General features: G+C 34.1%; 1 protein-coding gene and 1 non-coding gene across 2 annotated transcripts; one reads left to right on the forward strand and one right to left on the reverse strand.

The window, feature by feature from the left end:
- Nucleotides 1–4,227: 4,227 nt before the first annotated feature.
- LOC105763431 (uncharacterized) lies at nt 4,228–7,566 on the forward strand. Its single transcript, XM_052625200.1, has 7 exons — nt 4,228–4,529; nt 4,950–5,016; nt 5,108–5,188; nt 6,617–6,697; nt 6,786–6,893; nt 6,976–7,079; nt 7,184–7,566. Exons 1-7 carry the CDS (start codon nt 4,228–4,230, stop codon nt 7,191–7,193), a joined length of 753 nt encoding a protein of 250 aa, XP_052481160.1. The 3' UTR covers nt 7,194–7,566.
- A 5,275-nt stretch (nt 7,567–12,841) lies between these two features.
- On the reverse strand, nt 12,842–12,947 carry LOC128035814 (small nucleolar RNA R71). Its single transcript, XR_008192361.1, has one exon. It is a non-coding gene; the product is annotated as a small nucleolar RNA R71 (small nucleolar RNA).
- Between the last annotated feature and the right edge of the window lie 14,104 nt (nt 12,948–27,051).

Consider the following 27,051-nt stretch of genomic DNA (forward strand, 5'->3'; position numbering starts at 1 on the left):
AAAGGGAAGTGCATGAATTCTTGGAAAAAGAGGGAGCGAACCTATATAAAAAATGTAATAAAGTCAATTCAATGAATAGATAGAGTCAACGGTACGACAAAAAGCGCTGCCTAAACGCGAATTCGCTTCCGAGGTCGAGCAGTCTCAATTTCACTACAGGATTTGCGAATGAATGCTGGGCTGGGCCACCTCGAATGGCGTGAGCCGCATTTAGGGAGGCTCGCACATGCGATTTTTTCTTTCAGTTATACAACATTTGTACTAAAAGAAAAAAAATAAGCCATTTTTTAGTTATCCTTAATCAAGTTGGACCAAGACAAGCTTGCCAACAACTTCAACTCACTCGCTATAACCTCGAACATCAAAGAGGAAATTAATGCACCGGTAACATAAATGTTAGTCTTAACTATGCAAGTCTAGAGTAACCGTGCTTACTCTGGATATGTATATATCATGAAATATTTTCATGCTTAAGAAAGCCTTAAAATATAATTCAAATATGAAGTACTCTAGAACTCAATACAAATGATTACATTCTAACCTCTTTTTCTTATATTATCTTATAATATTAATATATACGTAAAAATTATAAAGAAAAAGTAAGGTATTAAAATTTATTTTTGCGATCAACATTATTTATATATTGAAAAACTTATTTTGTTTGCTTATATATACTTCTACTTATTTTTTTGTTTATTCTAACATATATCAATTGATTGGGATTATAATTACTTTTTATTCTTACTTTATAAATTCAGTTGATATACCATCTAAAAGGGCACGAGGACCAAGTCGAAGGAAAGGACTGAAAGCCTCATTAAAGGTAAGACTAAACTTTTAGTAGACATATCAGAAGGCAACACTAGACCAACTTGTGCAGTTTAGTAGGTCAAATTATCTTCTAAAATCCTGAATCATTTCTCGACAATTCATCTTGATACCAACAAAATGGAAATCTATAATGGATAATGATAAATCCCATGTCCTTGAGAGACTTAATGTGAGTTGAAAATATTTACTATTTCTTAATTTTTGTTATTTATATAGTTAACTTATCTAAATACATATTTTGTTCATGTTTTAGTCAAAGTTTAAGATGAAATTGGATGATAAATATGTGATTAACTTTGTCTTGTTAATGTTAAAATGTCAAGAAACCAATAATGCTAGGCCCAAAAATATAAAGATGGGATGAATTAGTGTTTTAAGAATTTTGACAAAGTTTTATATATTTAAAGAATAAGGAAGAAAATTATGGACACTTTGATTTATAACTGTTCAACCTCAATTGTTTATCTCCGTTACTTTAGTTATCCATCACTACAGATTTCTCAATTCACAACTAGAATTGATACTTTTTAAAGACAAGATCTAACATTTATGATACGGATTGAAGTGGAGGAAGCGAACACTACACCAAAACAGACTTTTAGCGGTGTTTGGACAAAAAACGTCACTAAAAATCGAGCATTAGCGGCGCCTTACGTAAAACGCCGCTAAAGATCGAGCATTAGCGGCGCTTTCCTGGAAGCGCCGCTAAAAATGAGCATTAGCGGCGTTTTTTGGAAAAACGCCTCAAAAAACCAAAGCCCAACGACATCGTTTTCTACCTTTCAGATCTTTAGCGGCGTTTGGAAAAAAAAGCACCGCTAATGCTCAGATCTTTAGCGGCGTTTTTGAAAAAGCGCCGCTAATGCTCAGATCTTTCGCGGCGTTTTCCATGAAGCGCCACTAATGCTCAGATCTTTAGTGGCGTTTTTGAAAAAGCGCCGCTAATGCTCAGATCTTTAGCGGCGTTTTCCATGAAACGCCGCTAAAGCTCAGATCTTTAGCGGCGTTTTTGAAGAAGCGCCGCAAAAATATTTTATCTGCTATTTACTATTTAATTTATTTTTAATTGAATATTTGTTAAAAATGGATAAATTTGAAATAATGACACGTAAAAATTTTTGAAATAAAAAACATAGAAAAATATTTGTTAAAAATGAAGAAATTAAAATAGTATTATTTAAAATAATTTTAAAATATTTTGTGTACATGATTGATTGATTTTAATTTATATATTAAATAATTTCAAATATAATTGTAAAAGATACAATAGTATTAATTTTAAAATATTTAATTTAATTATCATTATAGTTTAGGGTTTAATATATATGGTTTAGGGTATATATATGGTTAATTTAGGATTTAGGGCTGGTTTAAGATTTGCAATTTTAAGGTTTATAGATTATGGAATTAAGGATTATGGATTAGGGATTCAGATTTAAGGGTTGTGATTTAAGGTTTATGGGTTAGGGGTTAAGGGTTAAGGGTTAGAAGTCAAGAGTTAGGGATTTAAGGTTTATAGATTCAATGTCAAGTTAGGTTTAGGGTTTAAATTAATTAGTGTGTTTTAATTTATATATTAAATAATGTTTAGGGGTTAGGGATTCAGGGTCGGGTTAGGGTTTATGATTTAGATTAATTAGTGTTTTTTTAATTTCTATATTAAATAAGGTTTAGAGGTTAGTGGTTTGGGGTTTGAGGTTTGGGCTTAAGAGTTAGTGATTTAGGGTTTAGAGATTTGGGCTCGAGTTAGGGTTTAAGGTTTAGATTAATTAGTATTTTTTAATTTATATATTAAATAAGTTCTTATATAATTGTAAAAGAGAAATAATAAATTGTAAAGATTATTAGTTTAAAATTGATATGCAATATACAATAATTGAATATAAAAAATTGTAAAATATACGATCTTTGGCTGCGTTTATAGCCAAAACGCCGCTAATATGATTTAGAATTTTTCAAAACGGTGTCGTTTCATTACAAGAATTTCATTTATTAGAGGTGTTTCTTCTGTAAACGCCGGAAAAGGTAACATTAGCGGTGTTTATGACTAAAAAATATTTAATTTAAACCATTTGATATATTTAAATATTAGATTTAAAAAATTAATAAATAAAAAATGTAACAAATTGATACGGATAGGTAACTATCTATTTTGGATATATAGGACCAAATTATAACAAATAAAAATAAAATACAAAACTAAAATCATTCCACATCGAACATCTAGCAAAATAATTATATTTTAGTTAGGAAGAAATATCTTTAATAAAAAGAAATATCTTTAATAAAATGGAGATTAGATCGAAATGAACAATATAAAATCATAATTAACGTCTCAATCTTTAATAGAAATTTGTTATGTGAGAGATTAATTGCTTACATTGGATAATTCTAACTTAATAATTAATTACAACCATTTAATCATTTTTTCTTATTAAAATATACGATATTTATTTTGAGAGTACTTGATTTTTTATAAAAATTCAATTTATAAAAATAATAATAAATGTTTTATAAAATCACTTAACTAATAATTTTAACAGACAAAATAAAAGATTTTAGCATAGCAAAAAGTGTCATTTTATTCCAATGAAATAATTTTTTTGCGTTTTTTTTAAAACGCATAAAAGGTAAGTAATAATGCTTTTATAAAAACGTCACAAAAATAATTTTACTTTAAAAATAGCCATTTTATATAGCAAAACATTTAGCGGCGTTTTTATAAAAAACGCCACAAAAAATAATTTTACTTTAAAACATAGCCATTTTATATAGCAAAACATTTAGCAGCGTTTTTATAAAAACGCCACAAAAAATAATTTTACTTTAAAAATAGCCATTTTATATAAAACATTTAGCTGCTTTTATAAAAACACATAAAAGGTAACAATAGCGCTTTTATAAAACGCCACAAAAAATAATTTTACTTTAAAAAATAGCCATTTTATATAGCAAAACATTTAGCGGCGTTTTTATAAAAAAACACCGCAAAAGGTAAGCAATAGCGGCATTTTAGTAAAAACGCCACAAAAAATAATTTTACTTTAAAAAATAGTCATTTTATATAGCAAAACCTTTAGTGGCGTTTTTATAAAAAAACGCCACAAAAAATAATTTTACTTTAAAAAATAGTCATTTTATATAGCAAAACCTTTAGCGGTGTTTTTTTTATAAAAATACCACAAAAATAATTTTACTTTAAAAATAATCATTTTATATAATAAACGTTTAGCGGCGTTTTTTATAAAAAACACCACAAAAATAATTTTATAAAAAATAGGTCATTTTATAAAATCCCCCTCCCCAAAATCCCCAACTTTCCTCCTAAAATCCCTAATTTCCCCTTGAAACCCCCCCAACTTTACAAACATACCGTCCTTTAAAATTTTTAACTCCATGCCCATTGCTATCTTTTCTTCCTCAACCCCAATTCTTAAACGCCCAAATTTGGACAGCAATTTTTTCTTTCTCTGCCTCCATGAACCAGCCAAGAGAAGTGCAAAAGCGGCTGTCTCATCTATTCTTCCATCTAAGTTATTTGGGAAGAAAGAAGATGAACTGACTCAACTGTGGCAAATGAAAACGGTAAAGTGCCGGATGACTATGAGAGTGAAGGGTCTATTGAGGAAGCTACCTTTATGGAGTCAGTTTCAGATTCGAATCCTATTGATGAAAAGCAACCATTCTGATAGGAGGAAGTAGCTCTGTTGTTTTGAAGGATAAGGTCATATCTTATATGTTCATTTACGGTCTCAAATTTATCAGCTTGTCTATCTGTAATTAGGGGATTAAAGAAAATTAGGTTCTAGAGTCACTCTGACTTCTAAATATTGATGGCAACACTGGTTGAATAATTGTTGATAGAAAGATCAGAGAGAAGCAATTAAGACTTGTCATTCAAAATTATATGATGATATGAATGTAATGAATGATTATGAAGGATTTGCAGATCAATTTTCTTCCCAGCTAAGTGGAAATTTTAGCAGTAGAATGACTACGCCGCATACAAACAAGAAGAACTAGTTATATTATTATGTTTTCCATGTGTTTGTTTTAATGCTTGTTTGGTATTTCATATATATATATATATATATATATATGTTTTGTTGGCTTTGAAGGTACGAAGATCCTCATCATGGTGAGGGGAAAAGCACACATGAGGCGCATAGAGAACAATACGAGCAGGCAAGTTACATTCTCAAAGCGACGAAATGGGCTACTTAAAATTCTTTAACAAATCAAATGCTTACTCTTTATCACTTTCCAGAAAGTCTGAGCCAATGCACAATGGAAAAAGGTGTTTGGGCAGCTGCACATTTCTAACAAAAGCAGCAAAAATGATCTGCACCAGGCAATTGTAAGTTCGTTCTACTTGATATAAATAGTAATGATGGAAGCTTGCTTGACCATGGTTGATGTGTATCCTAGCAGTGAGTGTACCATGGTTGTGCATGCCAATTACTTGTCTAGTTCTTGCACTTTATTTGTTCTATGTTTTTTGGTCGTCATGTCATGTGTCCATCTAATATAGCTATGATAGATTTTAAAGCCTGGGAAGTATGAAGTTTTGGTATGCTATGGTCTGCATTATTTTCCTTTTGCTTATTTGGACTTTGAATGTACATTTCTGGTAACTTTTGTTTATGATTTATCAGGATAAGAAAAGAATATTTTATTTTGCCAAGAAAATTGGTAGCCATATGTGGTTGGATTGATAAAAAGGTCATAGTCACAGATTGACATAAACCTAAAATATATCATTTCATTGTGTCTTATTCAAGGCATGTATTTATTTATTTTTTTGCTCCAATTTAAACGTGCTTAATTATCTTTTATTCAAAAGTTATTACATTTTGATGTGACATTATTACTTTTTTATTTTATAATTAAATAAAGTTTAATGTTTAAAGTCCAATCACGTTTTCAATTCTGACCATTCATTCACCATATTAAAGATTATGATTAGAGTCATCTCTTTGGTCGCATGGCCATCCATTTTATTCTTGGAAAGGTATTTTCGGATAAATAATTATTGAGTAATTAAAATGTGTAAATTTTAAAGTGGAATGATTAAAATATAATTTTATATAAAACTTAGAGACTGTTGGTATAATTTACCTAAATTATTTATATATATAATTATTTATTTTATAGCTTTAAAGTTCACACAAAAATATATATATTGTATATTAGATTTTGCACGCTCATAATATAGGTGAAAACAATTATACAATAAATGTATAAAATTTTGATTAAAAAAGATTCTGATGTGGTATTTTCTTGGTATTCCGTTGTTTTAATCCAAGTCATGTGAGTTTTTCTTTGTCAAATGCTTGCAGCTTGTGGTTTGAGTTTTTTCATTTTATCTGCATACCTTTCATCTCATCTTATTTCTATATACAGCGATGACATATTAAATGCTTATTAGTAAAAATCCACAAGATCATACATACAGGTGCTTACAAGAATAAATAGCTTTATTTGTGACATTCTTAGGGCTGTTACCAATGTTCCATTAATTTATTATGTTGATTCCAGGCATTAGGGATCAATAATTTTATTTTAAGATGATGCGAAGGGGGTGCTATCATCATAAATCTCCCATCATTATGACTTTTAAGTTTAATGACTGGCATATTATCATTATGATATTAGCAATATATGCATAGTGAACAGTATTGCAGGCTTTGTCTTTGGTTATATTCCTTTTTTATGAAGAGAGCCTTGAATTTTATGTTTAACTTTTAACCTGTATTTTGTCCTTGTTCTGTTTCCTGACTATCAGGCAGCTAATGGCTGTGATATTGAGCATGTTGCGTATGATTTTTTCACACAAGTGTTTGTATTATATGAAGAAGAAATTGCGGTAATTGTACTACTCAGATCAGCTATTGTTGAAGTCTGTTATGCCTTTCTAATTTGTGTAGAGTTTCATGAATGTTTATTGATCATAGGACTCTAAAGCCCAAGTGACTGCAATTCATATGATAATTGGGACTCTCCAGAGGATGAATGTATTTGGTGTTGAGAACAGAGATACTTTGACACACAAAGCCACAGGAGTAATATTGCTTCCTCTTCTCTGATTCATTGTACTTCATTGAACTGTTTATACAAAACTTACATATGTGTTACTTTGGTCAGTATTCAGCTTGGCTATTGAAGAAGGCTAATCAGTGCAGAGCTGTTTATGCATGTTCCCATCTATTTTGGGTTGATGATCAGGATGGCATAAAGGACGGCGAGAGGTCTGGCCTCAAAACTTGTCCTTTGGTTTAGATTTTTTTTTCATGTAAACATTAAATTCATTCTAACAATAAGAAACTGAAAAACTTTGCGGGAGAGGTTGCAGGGTCCTCTAACAATAAGCAAACCACTAGTTCTGCAATCCAAGGGCTGATAGAATTAATTAATACTGAGATGCAAAATGATTCCACAAACCCTGATAGTGTGGCGGATGCTTTCCTTGCCAGCACCTTGTGTTACATTCAGTTCCAAAAACAAAAAGGCGGTGTAGTGGGTGAGAAATTCAATTCCGTTAAACTGTAAATTGTTGAGTCATGTAAAGAAGTAATGCATGGCAGTTAGAGATGTAAATAGGCGTTTATTCTGAATTTGGATTTCATATTTGCTTGATTATATCTTTTATTAAACTGTAAATTATTGAGTCATGTAAATTGTATTATTTCTTTTATTACCAAGATTTACTTGATTAAGAAAATGCATTGTATTTTTATTACCTTGCAATGTGTATAATCGTAGGCTTGTTCAACTAGTCGGTTTGTTGCTCATATGTATTATTTATTTTAGTTTTGATTCTAAATTTTTATTTTTACTTTAATATTTACGATAACTTGAGTTCTAACTTTTGGATTTTAATTGTGTTATTAATTTATTATTTTAAATTTTAAAACTAAATTCATTAATTTTATATTTAATTTTAAAGTTAAAATTTTCATAGAAAATTTAATTTAAATAATATTTTTTATCCTTAAAAGTATATTTAAAGTTCAAATTTAAAAAATAAAATAAAATAAAATAAAATATTTATCATAAAAATAAATATTATTTGATTAAATATATATTTTTAAAGGTTATGGTTTTTAGTGGCGTTTTTGTGAGAAGCGCCGCTAAAGGTCATGGTCTTTAGCGGCGTTTGTGGGAAAAAGCGCCGCTAAATGTCTTGGTCTTTAGTGGCGTTTTTGGGAAAAGCGTCGCTAAAGATATTAGTCTTTAGCGGCGTTTGTGGGAGTAGCGCCGCTAAAGATATTGGTTTTTAGCGGCATTTGTGGTAAAAGCGCTGCTAAAGGTCTTGGTCTTTAGCGGCGTTTTTTTCTAAAAATGCAGCTAAAGTTAGCGACGCGTTCTTTAGCGGCATTTTTTCCGGCGCTTCTCAAAGCGCAGAAAATACTTTTAGCGGCGCAAAAAAGCGCCGCTAAAGGCCTAAAAAAGTGCCGCTAAAAGCCTGTTTTGGTGTAGTGGAAAGAAGGATCAAATTCAAGTTGTTTGACTCAAGAAGGAAATATTTGGATCTGATCTAAAAAGAAGAAATAAAAAAATTTAGTAATAAAGAAATAAAAAACACTGAAAGAAGAAATTTGAACAAAGAACAAATAAAAATAATAATATATAAATAAATAGATGAAATTTAAAAGTGGAAGATGGATTGAATAAATCAATGGCTATGATGGATAGAATGATAAATGTCGAATTGAACCCTTTGAGATATAAATCCCAACAAACTCATTTAATGACTCTAATCAATCCTCCAAGAAATAATACTTGGCAAATTGAATGGTGAAGAATGAATTCCCATGACTCCTTGAAGAAAATCGAGAAGAAAACTACTTCTAAAAATCACAAGAAAGAAATCTTGCTCAAAGAAACAAACTCTTAGAGTTGAAAAATTTATTAATAAAAACAATTGTGTCCTTAATAAACAATGAAAAAGCCTTTATATAAGCTAGCTAAGTACATCCAAACAAAACTCTAAAGTATACTAAAACTCTAATTAATCTAAATAAGAAGTAGTTTTAAACAAAACTTTCTTGTTAACATAAAACTCCTAAATAACTTAAACTACTTAATAATTATAAAAAAGTCGTAATAAAAATAAAAATAATAATAAGAGATGATAAATACAATATTGGCCTCATGTATAATAAAAATTAAGCCTAGAACCCAAACCTAATATGAAATGCCTAAGCTTGTGGGATTGATTAAGGCATTTGAAGTGAAACGCCGAAGCTTGTTAAAATTCTCCACATAGGCTTGCCATCATAGATTGAGAGTTTAGTCCCACGAAAAAATTAATCCCTTCTAATTCATCAACGCTCCAAAATCCATCATCTTGAAGCTTCAACTCTTCTTCTCGAATTTTTTTTGTGATAAAGTCTTAAACGAATAAGTTGAGGTTTGACTTTAACTGCTTGGATTTGGATCTCGTGATTGGGCCTTGAGGGAACCTAAGTCCATCTCTATTATGGCCTTTGAATTGGACCGAGTTTCTCGTATTATTCCCCCTTTCATAAAAGGATTCGTCCTCGAATCTGTAATATCAAAAGGAGAAAGGTCAGTGACATTAAAAGTGGCACTAACATTATACTCACTGAGAATATAGATTTGATATGCATTGTCATTAATGTGCTTGGGTACCTGAAGAGGTCCATCACCACATGGGTTTAATTTCGTCTTGCATTTATTCAAAAATTGTTCTTTTCTCATATGAACCCAAACTCAGTCACCGGGCTCAAAGATAACTTGCTTGCGCCCCTTGTTAGCTTTGTAGCATTCGCTTTATTTATTTTAGCGATTCGTTGTCTTGCTTTCTCATGCATAGATTTCACCAATTCGGCTTTCTTCTCCCCATCTAAATTAGAAATTTTTTTTATAGGCAATAGCACAAGATCAAGTATAGTTAGTGGATTAAAACCATAAACAAGTTCAAATGGGGAATAGTCAGTTGTAGAGTGAATAGATCGATTACATGTAAATTTAACAAATGAAAAACATTCTTCCCAATTTTTAAGGTTCTTACCCATAACAGCTCGTAGTAAAGCATCTAAGACTCGATTGACTACTTTAGTTTGTCCATCAATTTGGGGGTGACATGTAGTAGAATGTAATAATTTAGTACCAAGCTTACTCCACAACACTTTCCAAAAGTGGTGAAGGAACTTACGTCTTTGTCAGATATAATGGTGCGAGGTATCCCATGTAGGCGCACCACATCTCTAAAGAATAAGCCAACCACATGTAAAGCACCATCCGTTTTGTGACAAAGAATGAAGTGAGTCATCTTTGAAAACCTGTCAACAACAACAAAAATACTATCTTGACCCTCTTTAGTTCGTGGCAAACCAAGAATGAAATCTATGGATAAGTCTACCCATGGCGAAGAAGGAATCGACAAAGAAGTATATAGCCCATGCGACATTACCTTTGATTTTGCTTGTTTACAAGCAATACATTTAGAATATACCTTTTCAACGTCCTTCTTCATGTGCGGTCAATAAAAATGTTCTTGTAGAATATCTAGTGTTTTGGCGACATCAAAGTACCTATTAAGCCTCCACTATGTGCCTCATAAATTAATAAGTCTCTCATTGAACATTGTGGAACACATAACCTGTTTAAGTGAAAGAGAAACCCATCTACAAGATAAAACTTGTTAAAGGCACCATTCCCACAATTGGAAAACATATTTGCAAAATTAACATCATTTAAGTATAAATCTTTTATATGATCAAACCCTAAGACTTTAGCATTTAATGTACTTTTCAAAGAATATTTACGAGATAAGGCATCAGCAACTACATTTTCTCTACATGTTTTGTATTTAATTACATATGGGAATGTTTCTAGGAATTCTACCCATTGAGCATTTATCTGACATAATTCGATGTAGCAGGTGAAACTATTTTTCACATTTAAGGAGCTTGAATACAAACATTTTCGTTGTGTTTTAATTCAATTTCTTTTGTTTTGTTTACATTCAATAAAATATGCATATTGAGTTTTTTATTAACTTTAAGGGTCAAATGAGGCCTAAGGGAGATCTAACGTACCTTATGAGTGTGCAGGAGACCATTAGAGGGCATATTGGGTCAATACTAGATGCTATGTCTCAACATGGTGGATCCGATGGCGCAACATAGACAGTAGAATAGAGAAAGTGGAAAACTATCTGCAATGTTGCGACAGAGGCTGAGAGTGTCATGACATACCGCTGAAGGTGGCTACAGAGGAACATGCTAGTTGATATGTCAGGACACAGGTCCTAGTGTGTCGCAACATTAACTCTGTGACGAGAACGTCACCTACCCTAGGGCTAAGAACGACGACTACTTGAAGGCTATAAATAGACCTCTCTGGCACACATTAGAAATACCATTTCATTAGCTTAGGTTCTTTCTTTAGGTTTTAGATTTTTTCTTTTGCTTTCTTGGGTTTTTAGTTTATTTGTTTTTTTCAAGAGATCTAATTGTAAAGGAGATCAATTTCTGTGGATTCATTCTATTCATCAATATCAATAAGGCTTTTTTAAACTTTCTATTTCAATTCTTCCATTCTTTCCATGTTGTTTATGAAAGCCATGAGGAACTAATCCTTCTATGGCGGATTAGTGAATGGAGGCATGATGTCTTAACATTTTGTAGGATTACTCAACGGACCAATTGTTTAGAAAATGAAGAACGTGAAACAAACCCTAGGCCAGACAACCTTGGGAAGTCATCAATGTGGGAATTAACCCAAAATTGATATTGCCCATTCGTGAACACCTTTACCCCAAGCCAGTTTGGACTGTGAGGTTGGAAGATAAGTAGTTCTTGCTGACTCGTTATGTTGGTTGAAAATTAGAAGATCCTGCTAGGGCAGTGACTAGTTGGTTAACGAGAACCTGAGACGATAGTTACTTGGGATTACTGAAGCGAGCTGATCATCTATTCTCAAATTTGATTCACTTTATTTATCTTTATCTCTTTCAATTTTAATTTCTTTTTTATGCTATTTTATTTTATTATTTTACAAACCCTAAACATATTTGTTATTTTACTCCCGTACTATAACTAACATAAAGTATTAATTAGACCGTTAATCGTTTAAGTTAAGATTGATTTAGTACTCGCCTCCATTGGGTACGATCCTCAGAGTAGTCACCTACTTCGTTCTAAAATCTATATTACAACTTAACTCGTATAGTTACAGATACCGCCTCATAACTCTATTTTATTGCAGTATTCACACTCTGGATTTTAGTACGTCTATAGGTGGTCAAGTTGTTGGCACTATTGCTAGGGAGGTAACATCACTACAATGATCTTAATTTTTACTTTCCAAAAGAATAATTAGGCAAATTTTCAGCTATAGATACGATTTCATTTAGTTTTAGTATTACTAATCTTTTCTTTATAGGTTTGGTGTATGACTCGCAATCGAGGCATGCCTATTGTAGTACCCATAGATCCAAAAAGAATAATTTGAAGAAATCACTGATAGCAGTAATAGCAAATGCAAGATCCTCACCATGAGGTGTAGTTAACATATCACGTAACAATCCATTATTTCGCGATGCTGACGATAACACCCTAGAAGATCCACCAGTACCACAATTACACGTAAATGTGAAAATGGCTTGGAATGAGAGACTTTACGGGACTATGCCCTACCAAGTTTAGATATGGTTCAGGAAAGTATAGTGAGGCAGACGATTACAACTAATAATTTTGAGATAAAGCTAGCAATGATACAAATGATCCAAAATAATCTGCAGTTTAGGGGCACTATGACAAAAGAGCCTAATCAGCATTTGAAATGGTTTCTCCACCTCTGGGATACTTTTAAGTATGACAGGGTCGCTGATGACATTATTCGTCTTCAGTTGTTCTCTTTTCTTTGATTGATAACACCTTTTCTTGGTTAGACTCATAGGCACCAAGATCTATCACGACATGGGATGAACTCGCTGGAAAGTTCTTACAAAAGTTCTTCCCAATTAGCAAAGCAATTCAACTAAGAAGAGAGATTGTTGTCTTTAGACAGATGGAAGGAGAAAGTTTCTATGAGGCATGGGAACGCTTCAAAATGTTGATTCAAAAATGTCCGCACCACAAATTTCCTGAGTGGATGCGACTGTAGGTATTTTACAACGTGTTAGATGCAAACACATGATCTAGACTAGACGGAGCAGCAGCATGAGCTCTTATAAATAGGACCTATGAGGATGCATACGAAATTATTGAAAATATGGCATTAAAATCTTATCCGTAGCCAACTGAACGTTTCACATATGGCCAAAAAATCACTACAGTCAAAGCTATTCAAAAGGATGACAACTATTAGTAGATAATGGAGAGATTAAACCGTATCGAATTTGCTTCTTCATGGTCTATGTATGAAGGAGACAAGCCACTCTTCATTATATCAACAATCTTGCCGAGGATGTGAATTACATAGGGAATAGGGGTGGAAACCCTTATTCGAATACATATAATCCCGGATGGAGGGATCACTAGAACTTGAGATGGGGAGGAAACCAAGGAGGAGTAAAATTTTAAATCAAGTTAAAAACACTAATTACCAACCTCTTTATTTGTAGAACCCTAGAAGAAAACCAACCCACATGACCATACTGCATGTGGTTAACGTCTGGATAGAATTGAGGGGGAGATGCAATCAATGAGAATAGACGTCAAGCAGGTGCAGCTTGAGTGCACCAACATAACAATAACATTTACTAAGCTCGAGGATCAAATGAGCCAATTGATGAGCATGATGGGTGATATCAAAAGAAAAATTGGCTCAGGCATTCCAAGTAACATGGAAGATAATCTATAGAGAGAAGGAAAATAGTATGGGAAAGCTATAGTACCCCGATCAGGCAAGGTACTGAGTAGCCCAGAAATACCTACCTTGAAGGTAACTATGGATAATACTGATGAACCTCAAGACAATTCCATGAAAGTAGAAGACAAACCTTAGGAGAAGAGAAGACACTAGTGGCTAAGACAGGAAAAGAGACATCTAAAGATGCCGAAATCATAAACCCATTTCCAACAAGATTAGAAAAAAGACAGAAGCGGGACGAGGATTAATTCATAAGTTTTCTGAATCTATTTAAAACTTTAAATGTTAACCTACCTTTAACCGAGCTAATTGAGAAGGTTCCCAAATATTCCAAATTTTTAAAGGAGATGATGGCAAGGCGTAGGAAAATCAAGGTACGAGAACAAGTTAATCTCAGTATTTCTTGTAGTGTGATTATTTCAAGACAAGTACCTTGGAAGTTGAAAGACCTGTGAAGTTTTACTATTCCTATAGAAATAGGGAACGTTCATTTTAATAGAGCTCTATGCGATTTAGGAGCCAGTATCAATTTAATGCCCTTATTAATTTTTGAAAAACTCGGGTTAGATAATCTTAAAACAACTCAAATAACATTACAATTAGCTATAGGTCTTTGCTACTTCCGAAGGTAGTATTAGAATATGTGCTAGTCAAGGTGCGAAGTTTTGTTATTCCAATAGATTTTGTAGTACTTGATTTTGAGGAAGATCAAAAGATATTAATCTTACTATGAAGACCTTTCCTGGCCACTTCTAGATCCACCATTGATTTAGAAAAAAATGAGTTAACTATGAAAATTAATGGTGAGACTGAAATCTTCAGATGTGGTTATCAACCGAATGAGGAAGAGTGGAGGATATTAGGGGAGCATTGTAAAAAATTATTCATCTCTAACATTCTCGAGTTAAGGGAAATGATTCCATTTATGAATGCAGAAAGAAAAATTAGGTTCAAAGAATAGGACAAGCGGGCAAAGGTGAAGTAGCACAACGGTCGGTGGGCTAATACCAATAGAACAAAGAAATCACCCACGGGTGAATCGACAATATTGTTGGAGAACTCTGGTAGTATAACTTAAAATATGTGAATTACTGCATGATTTTTTGTAAATTATTGTATACTTAACTAACCCCATAATTTAAATTGTAACTTTTATTTGATGTGTGTTCAAGTTTTGGACAGAAAACATCCTTGAGGTGGAATTTTGGACCTAACTGAAGTTATTATCGCAACATTGCACCATAGAGTTGCGACATAGCAGATAGTCTCTGAGAATCTCCAAACTGATGGATGTGTCGTGACTTGGAACCCCTGTGTCACGACACGGAACCCTTGTGTTGTGACATCGTTGCAAATTTTTGCAGGGTTGACTCAATCCACTGCACAACTCAGTGGCTTAAACACTAACTTTACTCTATTTTTAACCTTCAAAGCTCTATTTTATAACCCAAAACAATATCTACTACTAATTAAAACACCTCTTAACCCTTATTTCCTCAAACTCTCTCAAATCTATCAACATCCCTTAAACCCTAAACCCTAATTTCCTAAATTCCCTTTTACAAACTTGGTGCAACAAAGAACGGGGACATCACGAGTGAGCAAGGAATCCAAACAAACCTCAATTATACATTCAAGGTTAAGGGTTCCTGAACTCAAAATTTTTTTACTATTCCATTGAATTCATTCTTTAGATTGAAATACAATGCCTCCTAGGAAAGTTAGACGAACCATGGAAATAGAGCCATCGATGGTTCAAACTCCCTCTAATTTTCCAAATCCGAATGTTGAAAAGCATTTTAATGAGCTTTAAGGAAAAACATTCTTTCAGAAGAGGGGATTTGATCCATTGATGATATTGGGTAAAAAAATATGGCCTTTGGTTAGATATCACCAATGGGAGTGTTTTCGGACAATCTTGAAGGATAACGCCGTGGTCCCTATTTTTCCAGAATCCTATGAATCTTTACGGGACCACAAGTTCTGAAATAACGAAGGACATATATGGGATACAATACTTGTGCGAGAGAAAGAGGTGAGAGTAATCCCTCGAATAATTTGTGAATGTTATAATACTCCATATTATGGAAATGATTTCATTGATGAAACTGACTTAGAATATTTTAGAGACATAGATATGGATAGGGTTATAAACTTTTTAATTGAAGGAATGGGTGAATAGAAGTATCATGCAGGTACTAATATCCCATTATCTTTTCATCAAACCATTATGTTCCTTAAGGCTAATATGTGGATTCAATTCATTTCTACACGAATTGTACCTACTTTAAATGATTCTAATGTTAATACCTTGAGAGCACACTAAGTGTTGGCAAATGGATCCACCAGAACATAGGAAGATGAATTAGTAGCCAAAAGGTGGGAGTATTATTTCCCCATCTAGTGATGGATTTATTCAAAAAGATAGGTGTACCTATGACATCCGTTGAACATTCGTTGAAACCATCGCGAAGCACTATCGGAGACACCTTGTTCCAACAATACATTGAGTTTTGGGCCAAATAAGTCAAAAATGAGAACAAGCGAAAATAAGAAATGACAGTTACACCCACCTCGTCACAGAGGTTGGCACAAGCTCAACAAGATTCTAGTGAGGATGGTCATCCAAATTTAGATTGGATGATTCAATAGATGCAAGAATCGTGACCAAATTTTCAAGAGTTTGTGAGGCAAAATAACATACGAGTCCCCAATTATACACCTAATATGTTCGATTTGAGGAATAATGAACAGGATAAAGAAGCACAAGAAAGTAAAGAGGTAGGAGAAGAAAAGGACAATGACGAGGATAAGGATATGGACGATGATGATGATTGATCAATTTTGTATTTAAAAGACATGTATTAATTTTGGATAATTTTAATTTAGACTTTATAGGAATAGGATTAATAAGTATATTTTCTTTTAGTTTTGCTGCATTTTGTTTAATTTTTCTATGTAGGAATCCGACATGAAAGAGACACAAACAAATTCAAACTTTTAACGATCAAAGGAGGAAATACCAACCAATAGGAGCTCATGCAATCACGATCAATTGGGTAACTACTTTCCTTATCTTTTGATGGGCTACACATTGAGGACAATGTGTCAAATAAAGTGTTGAGTGGGTAACATAGAAAATTTGCTTTATATTATTACATTTTATTTTGATTTTTCTTGTATGTTGGTGTGATGGAGCTTGTAGAAATACAAGTGATTGGTTAGGAGCATGTACATAGGTTGCTTGTGTTTATAAATAAGTTTGGTATGATGATAGGTGATTTTAATTTTTTTATTAGATTACTAAAGTTCTATATGTTACACTGTAAATAGGTATTAAGCTATCTTTTGTACCAAGTGATATAGAAAATACAAGGAAACGAGTATGATAGTATGAATGATAAATGGTTGAATTTGTGTTTTTCTGGTTGATTAAATTTATGAATCATGAGATATTTAAGGATGACCTCAGGCATTGTTTGGAACACATCCAACAGCCAAAAATCTATCTTATTTATATTTCACCTTTAGTACCAATTTTGAGCCTTTTTACACTCGATGAACCGCAGTACAAACCCCAAGCCTAAAAATATTAATTTGTATATGCCCTTTTTCTTTGGTCCTGTACCATACAACTATAGATGCATGGCCATACGTATTGAGGATTAAGTAGATACATCACAGCGGAGTTGGTAAAACTAGAGTAAATTAGGAAAGATTGGTGTGATATAGCAACTAGAAGCTAGCCCAAATGTGTGAATCAAAAGAAAGATCCAAAGAGAGAATTGATACGAGTAGAAAAAGTCTTAAACTAAGTAAAAAAAACATTCATGAGTGAGATGTAATGAAAAAGAGAAAAGTCATAAAAGAAAGAAAAACTCATTCATAGTGCACAAAACTCGTAAGGCTAGCCATAGTTACTATGTCATGCTTTGAATTCTTATATACGGAGAGATAATGAAGGTAAGAGAAGGAGAAATAAGGCGGTAAGCGGGAAAGGGTCGTTAAGGTGGAGAATAGGGATCAATACGACGTGTCAAACTATTTTTGTGCTTGTACCCCTTTGATGCTTACTATTTTTGAATTCTATACGTACCCTAAGCCTCAGAACATTACAAGACGAAAAGACCTATGTGACTTAAATATCTTTATACAAGAATGGACATCATACTAAATAATCACATAAACGACTATTTTTATTCTACTCGAATAATCAAAGTACCTGTATAATTTGTTGATGGATTCCTATAGGTAAGAACCCTAATACTTGTATATTTTGTAACATACTAAACTTAGATATTTGTGATAAAAAATGGTAAGTCAATTACTCATGATGTTGAAATTGTTAGTAAATGTGAAATGCCTAAGTCATATGCTCCGAAACCAATACTTGTACCATTCCTACTCAAGGGTCATCATTTTTTATTTTGTAATCTTTGTTTATGTTGCTTAAGGACAAGCAATGAATTAAGTGTGAGGGAGTTTGATCTGTTGTAATTCGGTGTAGCAGATGAAACTAGTTTTCACATTTAAAGAGCTTGACTACAAACATTTTTGTTGTGTTTTAATTCAGTTTCTTTAGTTTTGTTTACATTTAATAAAATGTGCAATTGAGACTATTATTAACTTTAAGGGTTGAATGAGGCCTATGGGAGAGCTAACGTACCTTATGAGAGTACAAGAGACAATTAGAAGGCATTTTGGGTCAATATTGGACGCTATGTCGCAACATGGGAGATCCGATGTCGCCACATAGAGAGCAGAATAGAAAAAGTGGGAACCTACATTCAATGTCACGACATAGGCTGAGAGTGTCACGAAATACCCTTGAAGATGGCTACAGAAGAACATGATGGTTCCTATGTCGCAGCACAGGTCCTGGTATGTCGTGACATCGACTCTGGGATGTGAATAAAACACGAAGTAAGGGGTATTTTGGTCTGCACAATCAAACTTTAAAGCTCGGGAACGTCAACTACCCTAAGGCTAAGAATGACTGCCACCTAAAGCCTATAAATAGACCTATTTGGCATGCTTTAGAAACACCATGCCATTAGCTTCGATTCTTTCTTTAGTTTTTAGATTTGTTCTTTTGCTTTATTAGGTTTTTCGTTTATTTGTTTTCTTCAAGAGATCTGATTGTAAAGGAGATCAATTTCTATGGATTCGCTCTATTCATCAATATCAATCAGGCTTTCTTAACCTCTATTTCAATTCATTCCCTTTGATTAATTCTTTCATTCTTTCCATGTTGTTTATGAAGGCCATGAAGAAGTAATCCTTCTATGGGGGATTAGTAAGTGGAGGCATGATCTCTTAACTATTTTGTAGGGTTACTCAATAGATTAGTTGTTTGGAAAAGGAAGAATGTGAAACAAACCCTAGGCCAGACAACCCTGGGAAGTTATCAATGTGGGAATTAACCCAAAATTGATATTGCCTATTTGTGAACACATTTACCCCAAGTCAGTCTAGACTGTGAGGTCGAAAGATAAGTAGTTCTTGCTGACTCGTTATGTTGGTGGAAGATCAGGAGATCATGCTAGGGTAGAGACTAGTAGGTTGATAAGAACCCAAGACGACAGTTAATTGGGATTGCGGAAGCGAGTTGATCACCTATTCTCAGATTTGATTCACTCTATTTATCATTATCTCTTGCAATTTTAATTTAATTTTTTTATGTTATTTTATTTTATTATTTTACAAAACCTAAACATAATTCCTATTTCACTCTCATACTATAACTGACTTAAAGTATTAATTTGATATTTAATTGTTTAGGTTAGGATTGATTTAGTACTTGTCTCATTGGGTACGATCCTCAGAGTACTCACCTACATCGTTGTACAATCTATATTACAAATCGACCCATATACTTGCGGTTACTGCCTCATAACTCTCTATTTTATTACAGTATTCACACTCTAGAGTTAGTATGCTAGAAGGCGATCATGCATGTGTCTTGCTAAACTTACCTTGTCCATGTAACCATTTTAGGGATTCATGATCCGTATAGATAATGACATCATGTAGTAGCAAGTAATATTGCCAAACTTGTAGAGCTCGAACTAATGCAAGAAACTTATTGTCGTAAGTTGAGTAGTTTAATTGTGCCCCATTCAATTTTTCACTAAAATATGCGGTTGGCCGTTTTTCTTGCAGCAACACTACACCAAATCCAATACCTGAAACATCACATTCAAGTTCAAAAGTATTAGAAAAATCAAGTAATTTAGGAATTGGAGCAGAACATAACTTATCTTTTAAGGCTTGAAAAGCCTTTTCCTAAGCTTCTCCTCAAGTAAAACACATAGACTTTTTAATAATCTTAGTTAATGGGGCAACAATAGTGGAGAAATCCTTCACAAAACGTCTATAAAAACTTGCTAAACCATGGAAATATCTTACCTTAGTAATTTATTTAGTAGTGGGCCACTCCCTAATTGCCTTTACTTTGTCCTTATCAACATGAATACTTTGAGAACTTATTATAAAACCTAAAAAGATTAGTTTATCACAACAAAAAATGCATTTATCAAGGTTGGAAAATAATTTTTTCAGTTATCAGAATGTCCAAAATAGATTTAACATGGAAAACATGATCATCTAAAGAAGTTGAGTAAATCAGAATATCATCAAAATATACTACCACAGATTTACCCAAATAAGGCCTTTAAACATGATTCATTAATCTCATGAAAGTACTAGGTGCATTAGTTAGACCGAAAGGCATAACAAGCCACTTATATAATCCAAAGTTAATTTTAAAGGCTATTTTCCATTTGTCCCCTTCCCCATACGAATTTAGTGGTAACCACTTTTTAAATCAATTTTAGTAAAAAAATTTGAACTATGTAAAGCATGTCATCAAGTCTAGGCATTTGATGTTTCTACTTTACCATTATTTTGTTGATTGGGTGGAAATCAACACACATTTAGAATGAACCATCCTTCTTAGGCACTAATAGGATAGGGATGACCCAAGGGCTCAAACTTTGTCTAATGTACCCCTTTTGTAATAGCTTTCCCACTTGCCTTTTTAACTCTTTTATCTCCTCGGGATTGCTTCAATAAGCTGGATGGTTTGGAATAGTTGCACCGGGTACTAAGTCAATTTGGTGCTCTATGCCTCACAAAGGTGGTAAACCTTCAAGTGTCTAATTGAAACATCATCATAATCCTGCAAAAGAGATGTAAAGACAATAGGCAAAAAATTGTTAATGTTAGCTAAAGATAAATAATTCTGCCTAAACCTCACAAGGATACAAGGTTTTTTGTGATATAAGGCTCTCCTTACAACTTTTTTACTTGTAAATAAATTTCACACTCTGTTTTTACCATTAGAGGGTTCACTCACCATTGGGTCATTCGTATTTTGACTTTGATCACTAATTGCCTCTTTTCTCTCTGTATTTTCAATTTTATCTTTCTTCCTTATAACCCCTTCCCAAAACTTTTTTAGCTTGAGTTGATCATTCTGTACATCTTTTGGATCCAAATGGGCCAGAGTAAATTTCTTTGCTAGTAAAGTAAAGAGAAAAGCCGATTCTAAGGCTTGTGACTCGAGAAAAAGGCCTATGGGAAAGTTATACTCATCGCCATCAGATAAGTCAAAAGAATTCCGCGGTCATTTATCAACTTTGGTGGGTTATTCTGGGAAAGATCAAGGGAAACAACATTAGAGCTCGAAACCTCAAGCTACATTTGAAGCGAGTGTGGGCAGTGTCAGAAACAACAAGCCTGGATGTCAATAATGTAATAGACGACACTTTGGTGAATGTAGATTGAAACACGGGTCATATTTTAAATGCGATTCTGATGAGCATTATCTTAGATATTTCCCGAAAAGTTCTAATAAAGAAAAGGCCCAGACTACTCGACTGAAAAATACAACTGCGAAAGGGAGACCACCCCGAAACATTGAAAATACGGGTAATAGCCATAGTGGGACGAAAGATTCTATTGTCAGATTTGAGGCACAAGCACCAACAAGAGCTTATGTGATCCGTGCTCGAGAGGAAGCTTTAGAGCCTGATGTGATCACCCATACATTTTCTATTTATGATACTATTGGTAACGCTTTGATTGACTTGGGGTCAACACACTCATATGTTCGCACAGATTTAATGTCAGATAAGAAATTACCTTTTGAGTCTACTAAGTTTGTGGTTACAGTAACGAACCCCCTAGGTAATTATGTGTTAGTCGATAAAGCCTACAAATAGTCGATAAAGCCTACAAAAATTATCCTTTGATGATTCGGGGTTGCAACTTCTCCGTTGATTTGATGTTACTACCCTTTGATGAATTTGATGTGATTTTGGGTATGGATTGGTTAGCTTTGCATGATGCTGTTGTGAATTATAGACGAAATCATATTGTGTTAAAGTGTTATGTAACACCCCAAACCCGACCTAGACGTTATTGCCGAATCTGGAGAGTCACATTGAAGTGTTTTTCGAAAACCATGTTTTCATTGAAAACCCTTCTTGAAATTTCAAAATTATTGCCATTTAAAACTTGTACAAAACCTCAGTTTGCGTTTGTTTATTTTCGATCTAGGTTTATTAAAGAAAATTTGTTACCTTCAAAACCTTATTGTTGCGGAAGCTTAATTTAAACAAATGATATACGAAAACGTGATATTTAAAAATTGAGGTACGGAAACGTAGTGTTAAAAAATAATTATTGTTTTGGAAAATCGTGTTCTACTTCTAGCAGATATAAATCACAATCACATCAAATCTAAAATTTTAAAATCCAGAAATTATAGAGGCCTTATTACAATCCGAATCAAAATCAAATTTCTTGATTAATTAAGCAAAATAGAATAAAACATGTGCAATCATGTGGCCCTCTCCGAGTCCCTCACAGCTCCGAACCGTCTAACGCTGGGTAGTACCTGAAAGTTTAAAAATAGGGTGAGTTTACAAAAACTCAGTGTGTAATCCCCTTATTGAATAAACAAAATCAGTCTAGGCCTGAGCCCTTAATAGTAACAATATCAAGGTGGGCCTTAGCCCACTACGGTAACAGTGGCAAATGGCCTTACCCCTCATCAGCCTCGGTTGGGCCTGAGCCCATATCAATTGGCACATATCACAAATATCTAGGCCTAAGCCTACACTCTTGTAGGGATTAAAGTGACCCACCCATCCCTACACTCCTTATGTAGCACCAGTTGCGGCACTAACCAATGTTGCAGCACAACTGCCAATCACAGAACCGACTTATAGCCATTGGTGGGTCCATAATCGTCTCATACGACCCGTGCGACCCTCACATATGAATCACTTCCTCCAATATAAGATCCCAACCCCATGCAGTATGTTGTGTATGCAGTATGTCATGCTCAGAATCAGTCATATCGATAACAGTTAAGTCAATCAAACCATAACACAATTCAGTCATTTACCCTCAAGGGGCAAAATAGTCATTTACCCTCTAAGGGCATTACGGTTATTTAATAACCTTTTTGAAAGTCTACAATCACCTCGAGTGACACAGATAACCTAAATGGTCATAACGGTGTAAATGGGCCCAAGGCCCATATTTGGCCCAAGTGGGCTCACACGCTCGTGTAGCCCATTTAGCCCAAATTCAGTCACAATTATGCGAACTACATCGCCTAGTCTAGTATTTTCCACTTAACGTTGATTTTATTCGTGTGGGGCCTATGAGCCCATTGGGCCCACACGACCCATTTTAGCCCAATGAGGTCCATAACGGCCCAAGAGCACGAGAACGCTCGTGCTGGCCTCTACAGTCTAACACCTATATTCGTGGGCTCGGTTCACCACATGAGCGTTCACACGCCCATGTGCCCTCAATTGCCGTATTTCTGGCTTTCCAGCTTTTCGACTTTTGCCGATTCATGGAAGAGATTGTGTGATTACACACACTTTTGGCTTTATGACAGTAATGTTTTGCGGTCTACAGCTACACACTTGATTACGTAGCTTACTAGAAATCCGCGCGCGTCAGAACCTTGACTACACTGGTCGACTGAGATTTGCCTACTTGATCCAGAGCTCGGTGCAGCCACCCTTTCGCATCCTGGTGGAAAATCCCGAACAGTCGACACCTTATGCCACTTAAACTTGGGAGTGGAGGTTGCGCGCTCAAACTTAGCCGATACCATTGCCATCAATTTATTACCAACACCCTCTTCACCCATTTGAAGTTAAGCGATTAATCCCCTTAGATCGCTGGTTGCAAACGATCACTCGTTACTTTCCGAATATTTGCGTTACAAGTGCACTCCTATTAGACAAGATTGCTAAACCATAAGGTTGATCATACCCACAAAACCCCTAGGTAAAAGAAAGTAATATTCAGCCACAACAAAATATACAGCCAACACACTCTAGATTGAGCACAATAATAGCAACAGGGTTACCTTCAGACAAATAACGATAAGAACGCTTGAAATGCTTCAGTATTTCTTGAGTACTCCTTCACTTCTCACAGAATTCTAGAACCCGAAGAAGATAATCGACAACAAGAGAATCAAGAGGAGAAAGAAGTATTCGGCTTAATACCAAAAGAAAGAGTGACGATAGAATCAATTAGAAAGAAAAATAGATGTATTCAGCCAAGCATACTAGAGAGAGGAGATGATAAAATGAAAGTACTTGAAAGTCCTAAGATGTGTTCGGCTGGGATTGAAAAGGAATGGGAAGTAGAGAAGAAAGTGAAGAAAGGTGGGGAGAAGGTTCGGCTTAGAAAAGAGTTTGAAAGGAGAAGAATTAGAGAGGACGGGGAGAAGCACTATTCGGTTTTGAGAAACATAGAAGTAGAAAGAATAGAAGAAGAAGAAAGACGATTCGACAAATATTGAAAAAAAGTGAATTCGGCAATACTAACCAGTTTTCCCCCAAATGGTCAATTCGAAAAAACTTCAACAACCAAAAACGACACATCCTTCTACAACTCAAACTCCTTCTTTCTCTCCATAATCCACTCCTAAAAATCCTCCCTGATATTCTTCACATATCACTTCAACCTCTTATCTATCAGAATTTTACTACAACACAACCGTTAGTCGAACCAAACTGCAAAATTAATACCCCATTACGCAACCTAGAACTTGAACCTCAGACCTTACAGTACACAACACACCACCTTGCCACTAGACCACAGGCTCTCTTTGTGTCATATTTTATCTTCAATTAATAAAAAGGTCTAAAGGCCAAATTCCAAGTTCCTTTAAAAGAAAACCAAAATAAATTACAAGAGTCAAGACTTGAACCCAGGCTCCCTTGCAACCTTAATGACACCACAACCACTAGACCACATGTTTTCTTATGACATTTTTTTAACATAATAATTTAAAAGGCCTACATCCAAGCATCCAGGGTTTTATCCACTTAAAACCAAAATTTTTGCTAAGGCCTAGGTTTGAACCCAGGACTTCTCAGACACTTCCAAACACTCATAAATCACTTAACCACTGAAGCAGACATTCATTTATGTAAAGTTTCCTAACTGTTCCCTTGCTCAAGGCCCAATACTTCTAGGCCCAAATTCTGGGATGTTACATGTTAGAATGGTGAAAAGCTTTGAATTGAATCCGATAGATTGGATAGTGCATCTAATGTTATTTCGGCTATGTCGCCATAGAAATATGTTAAAAAAGGCTGTGAAAAGTATCTTGCTTACATATTTGATTCCAGAGTTTCTGAATTGAAGCTAAAATCGGTCCAAGTAGTATGTGAGTATACAAATGCATTTCCAAAAGATTTACTAGGGTTACCACCGATTAGAAATGTTGAGTTTGCTATTGAATTAATGTCGGGAACATCTCTGATATCGATAGCTCCGTATAGAATGGCTCCTACAGGATTGAAAGATTTGAAAGCACAGTTGCAAGAGTTGACATATAGGGACTTTGCTTGGCCCAACTTTTCTCCTTCGGGTGCTCCTGTGTTATTTGTTAAGAGAAAGGATGGATCTAAGCATTTATATATTGATTATCGACAGCTCAACAAAGTCACGATCAAGAATAAGTATCCATTCCCACGTATTGATGATTTGTTTGATCAGTTGAAAGGTGCAACAATATTCTCAAAGATTGATCTTCATTGGGGTTATTATAGGTTAAGAGTTAAAGACTCAGAAGTATCAAAAACTCACTCAGAACCAGGTACGAAAATTATGAGTTTCTTGTGATGCCATTTGGTTTGACTAATGCACCTATTGTATTTATGGACTTGATGAACATAATTTTCAGATCGTATTTAGACAAATTTGTTGTTGTGTTCATTGATTATAGTCTGATCTATTCACGAGATGAGACAAAGCATGCCCAGCATTTAAAAATTGTTTTGCAAACTTTACGCGAAAAATAACTATTCCCTAAGTTCAGCAAATGTGAGTTCTGGGTCCGAGAAGTCAACTTTTTTGGGACATGTCGAATCGGCAGACGGTATTAGAGTTGATTCAAGTAAAATTTCAGCTGTGGTAGATTGGAAACCTCTAAGAAATGTATCTGAAGTCAAAAGTTTTCTGGGTTTAACCGGATATTACAAAAGATTTTTCAATGGATTCTCGATGATTGCCAAGCCGTTGATGAGATTGTTGTAAAAAGATGTCAAGTTTGAATGGTCAGAGAAATGTCAACAAAGTTTTAATCAATTGAAAGATTTGTTAACCGAGGCACCTGTCTTGGATCAGCAAGAGTCCGGTGAAGAATTTGTGGTTTATAGCGATACTTCATTGAATGGTTTAGGCTGTGTTTTGATACAAGAAGGCAAAGTGATAGCATATGTTTCTCGATAGTTGAAATCGCACAAAAAGAATTATCCGGCTCACAATTTTGAGCTTGCAACTATCGCATTTGCTTTAGAGATTTGGCGACACCATTTGTACAGAGAAAAATGTCACATTTTCACAGATCATAAAAAGCCTGAAGTATTTGATGTCGTAAAAAGTTTTGAATTTGAGACAGCGCGATGGCTTGAGTTGTTGAAAGATTACGACTTGATCATTGATTATCATCCCAAAAAGGCTAATGTCATTGCTGATGCACTGAGTAGAAAATCTCTATTTTCTTTAAGAGCATTGAACACACGATTGACGTTGATTAATGACGGTTCAATTTAGCTGAATGAAAAGCTAGACCGATGTTTCTGCAACTGATTTACAAAGCTCAGAAATGTAACAATGTTTTGATAGCTAAATGGAAACATATTGAGATGACACCTTATTCAGATTTTTATGTTGGTTCCGATGACAGTTTGTACTTCAAAGGCAGAATTTGTGTTTCGAGAAATTTTAATCTCATTCTGAAGATTTTACAAGAAGCTCACAGTAGTAGTTTGTCAATTCACCCTGTAGCAATCAAATGTACGGTGATTTGAAACAGATGTATTG

This window comes from Gossypium raimondii, chromosome 12 (genome assembly GCF_025698545.1).
Source record: "Gossypium raimondii isolate GPD5lz chromosome 12, ASM2569854v1, whole genome shotgun sequence".
NCBI lineage: Eukaryota > Viridiplantae > Streptophyta > Magnoliopsida > Malvales > Malvaceae > Gossypium > Gossypium raimondii.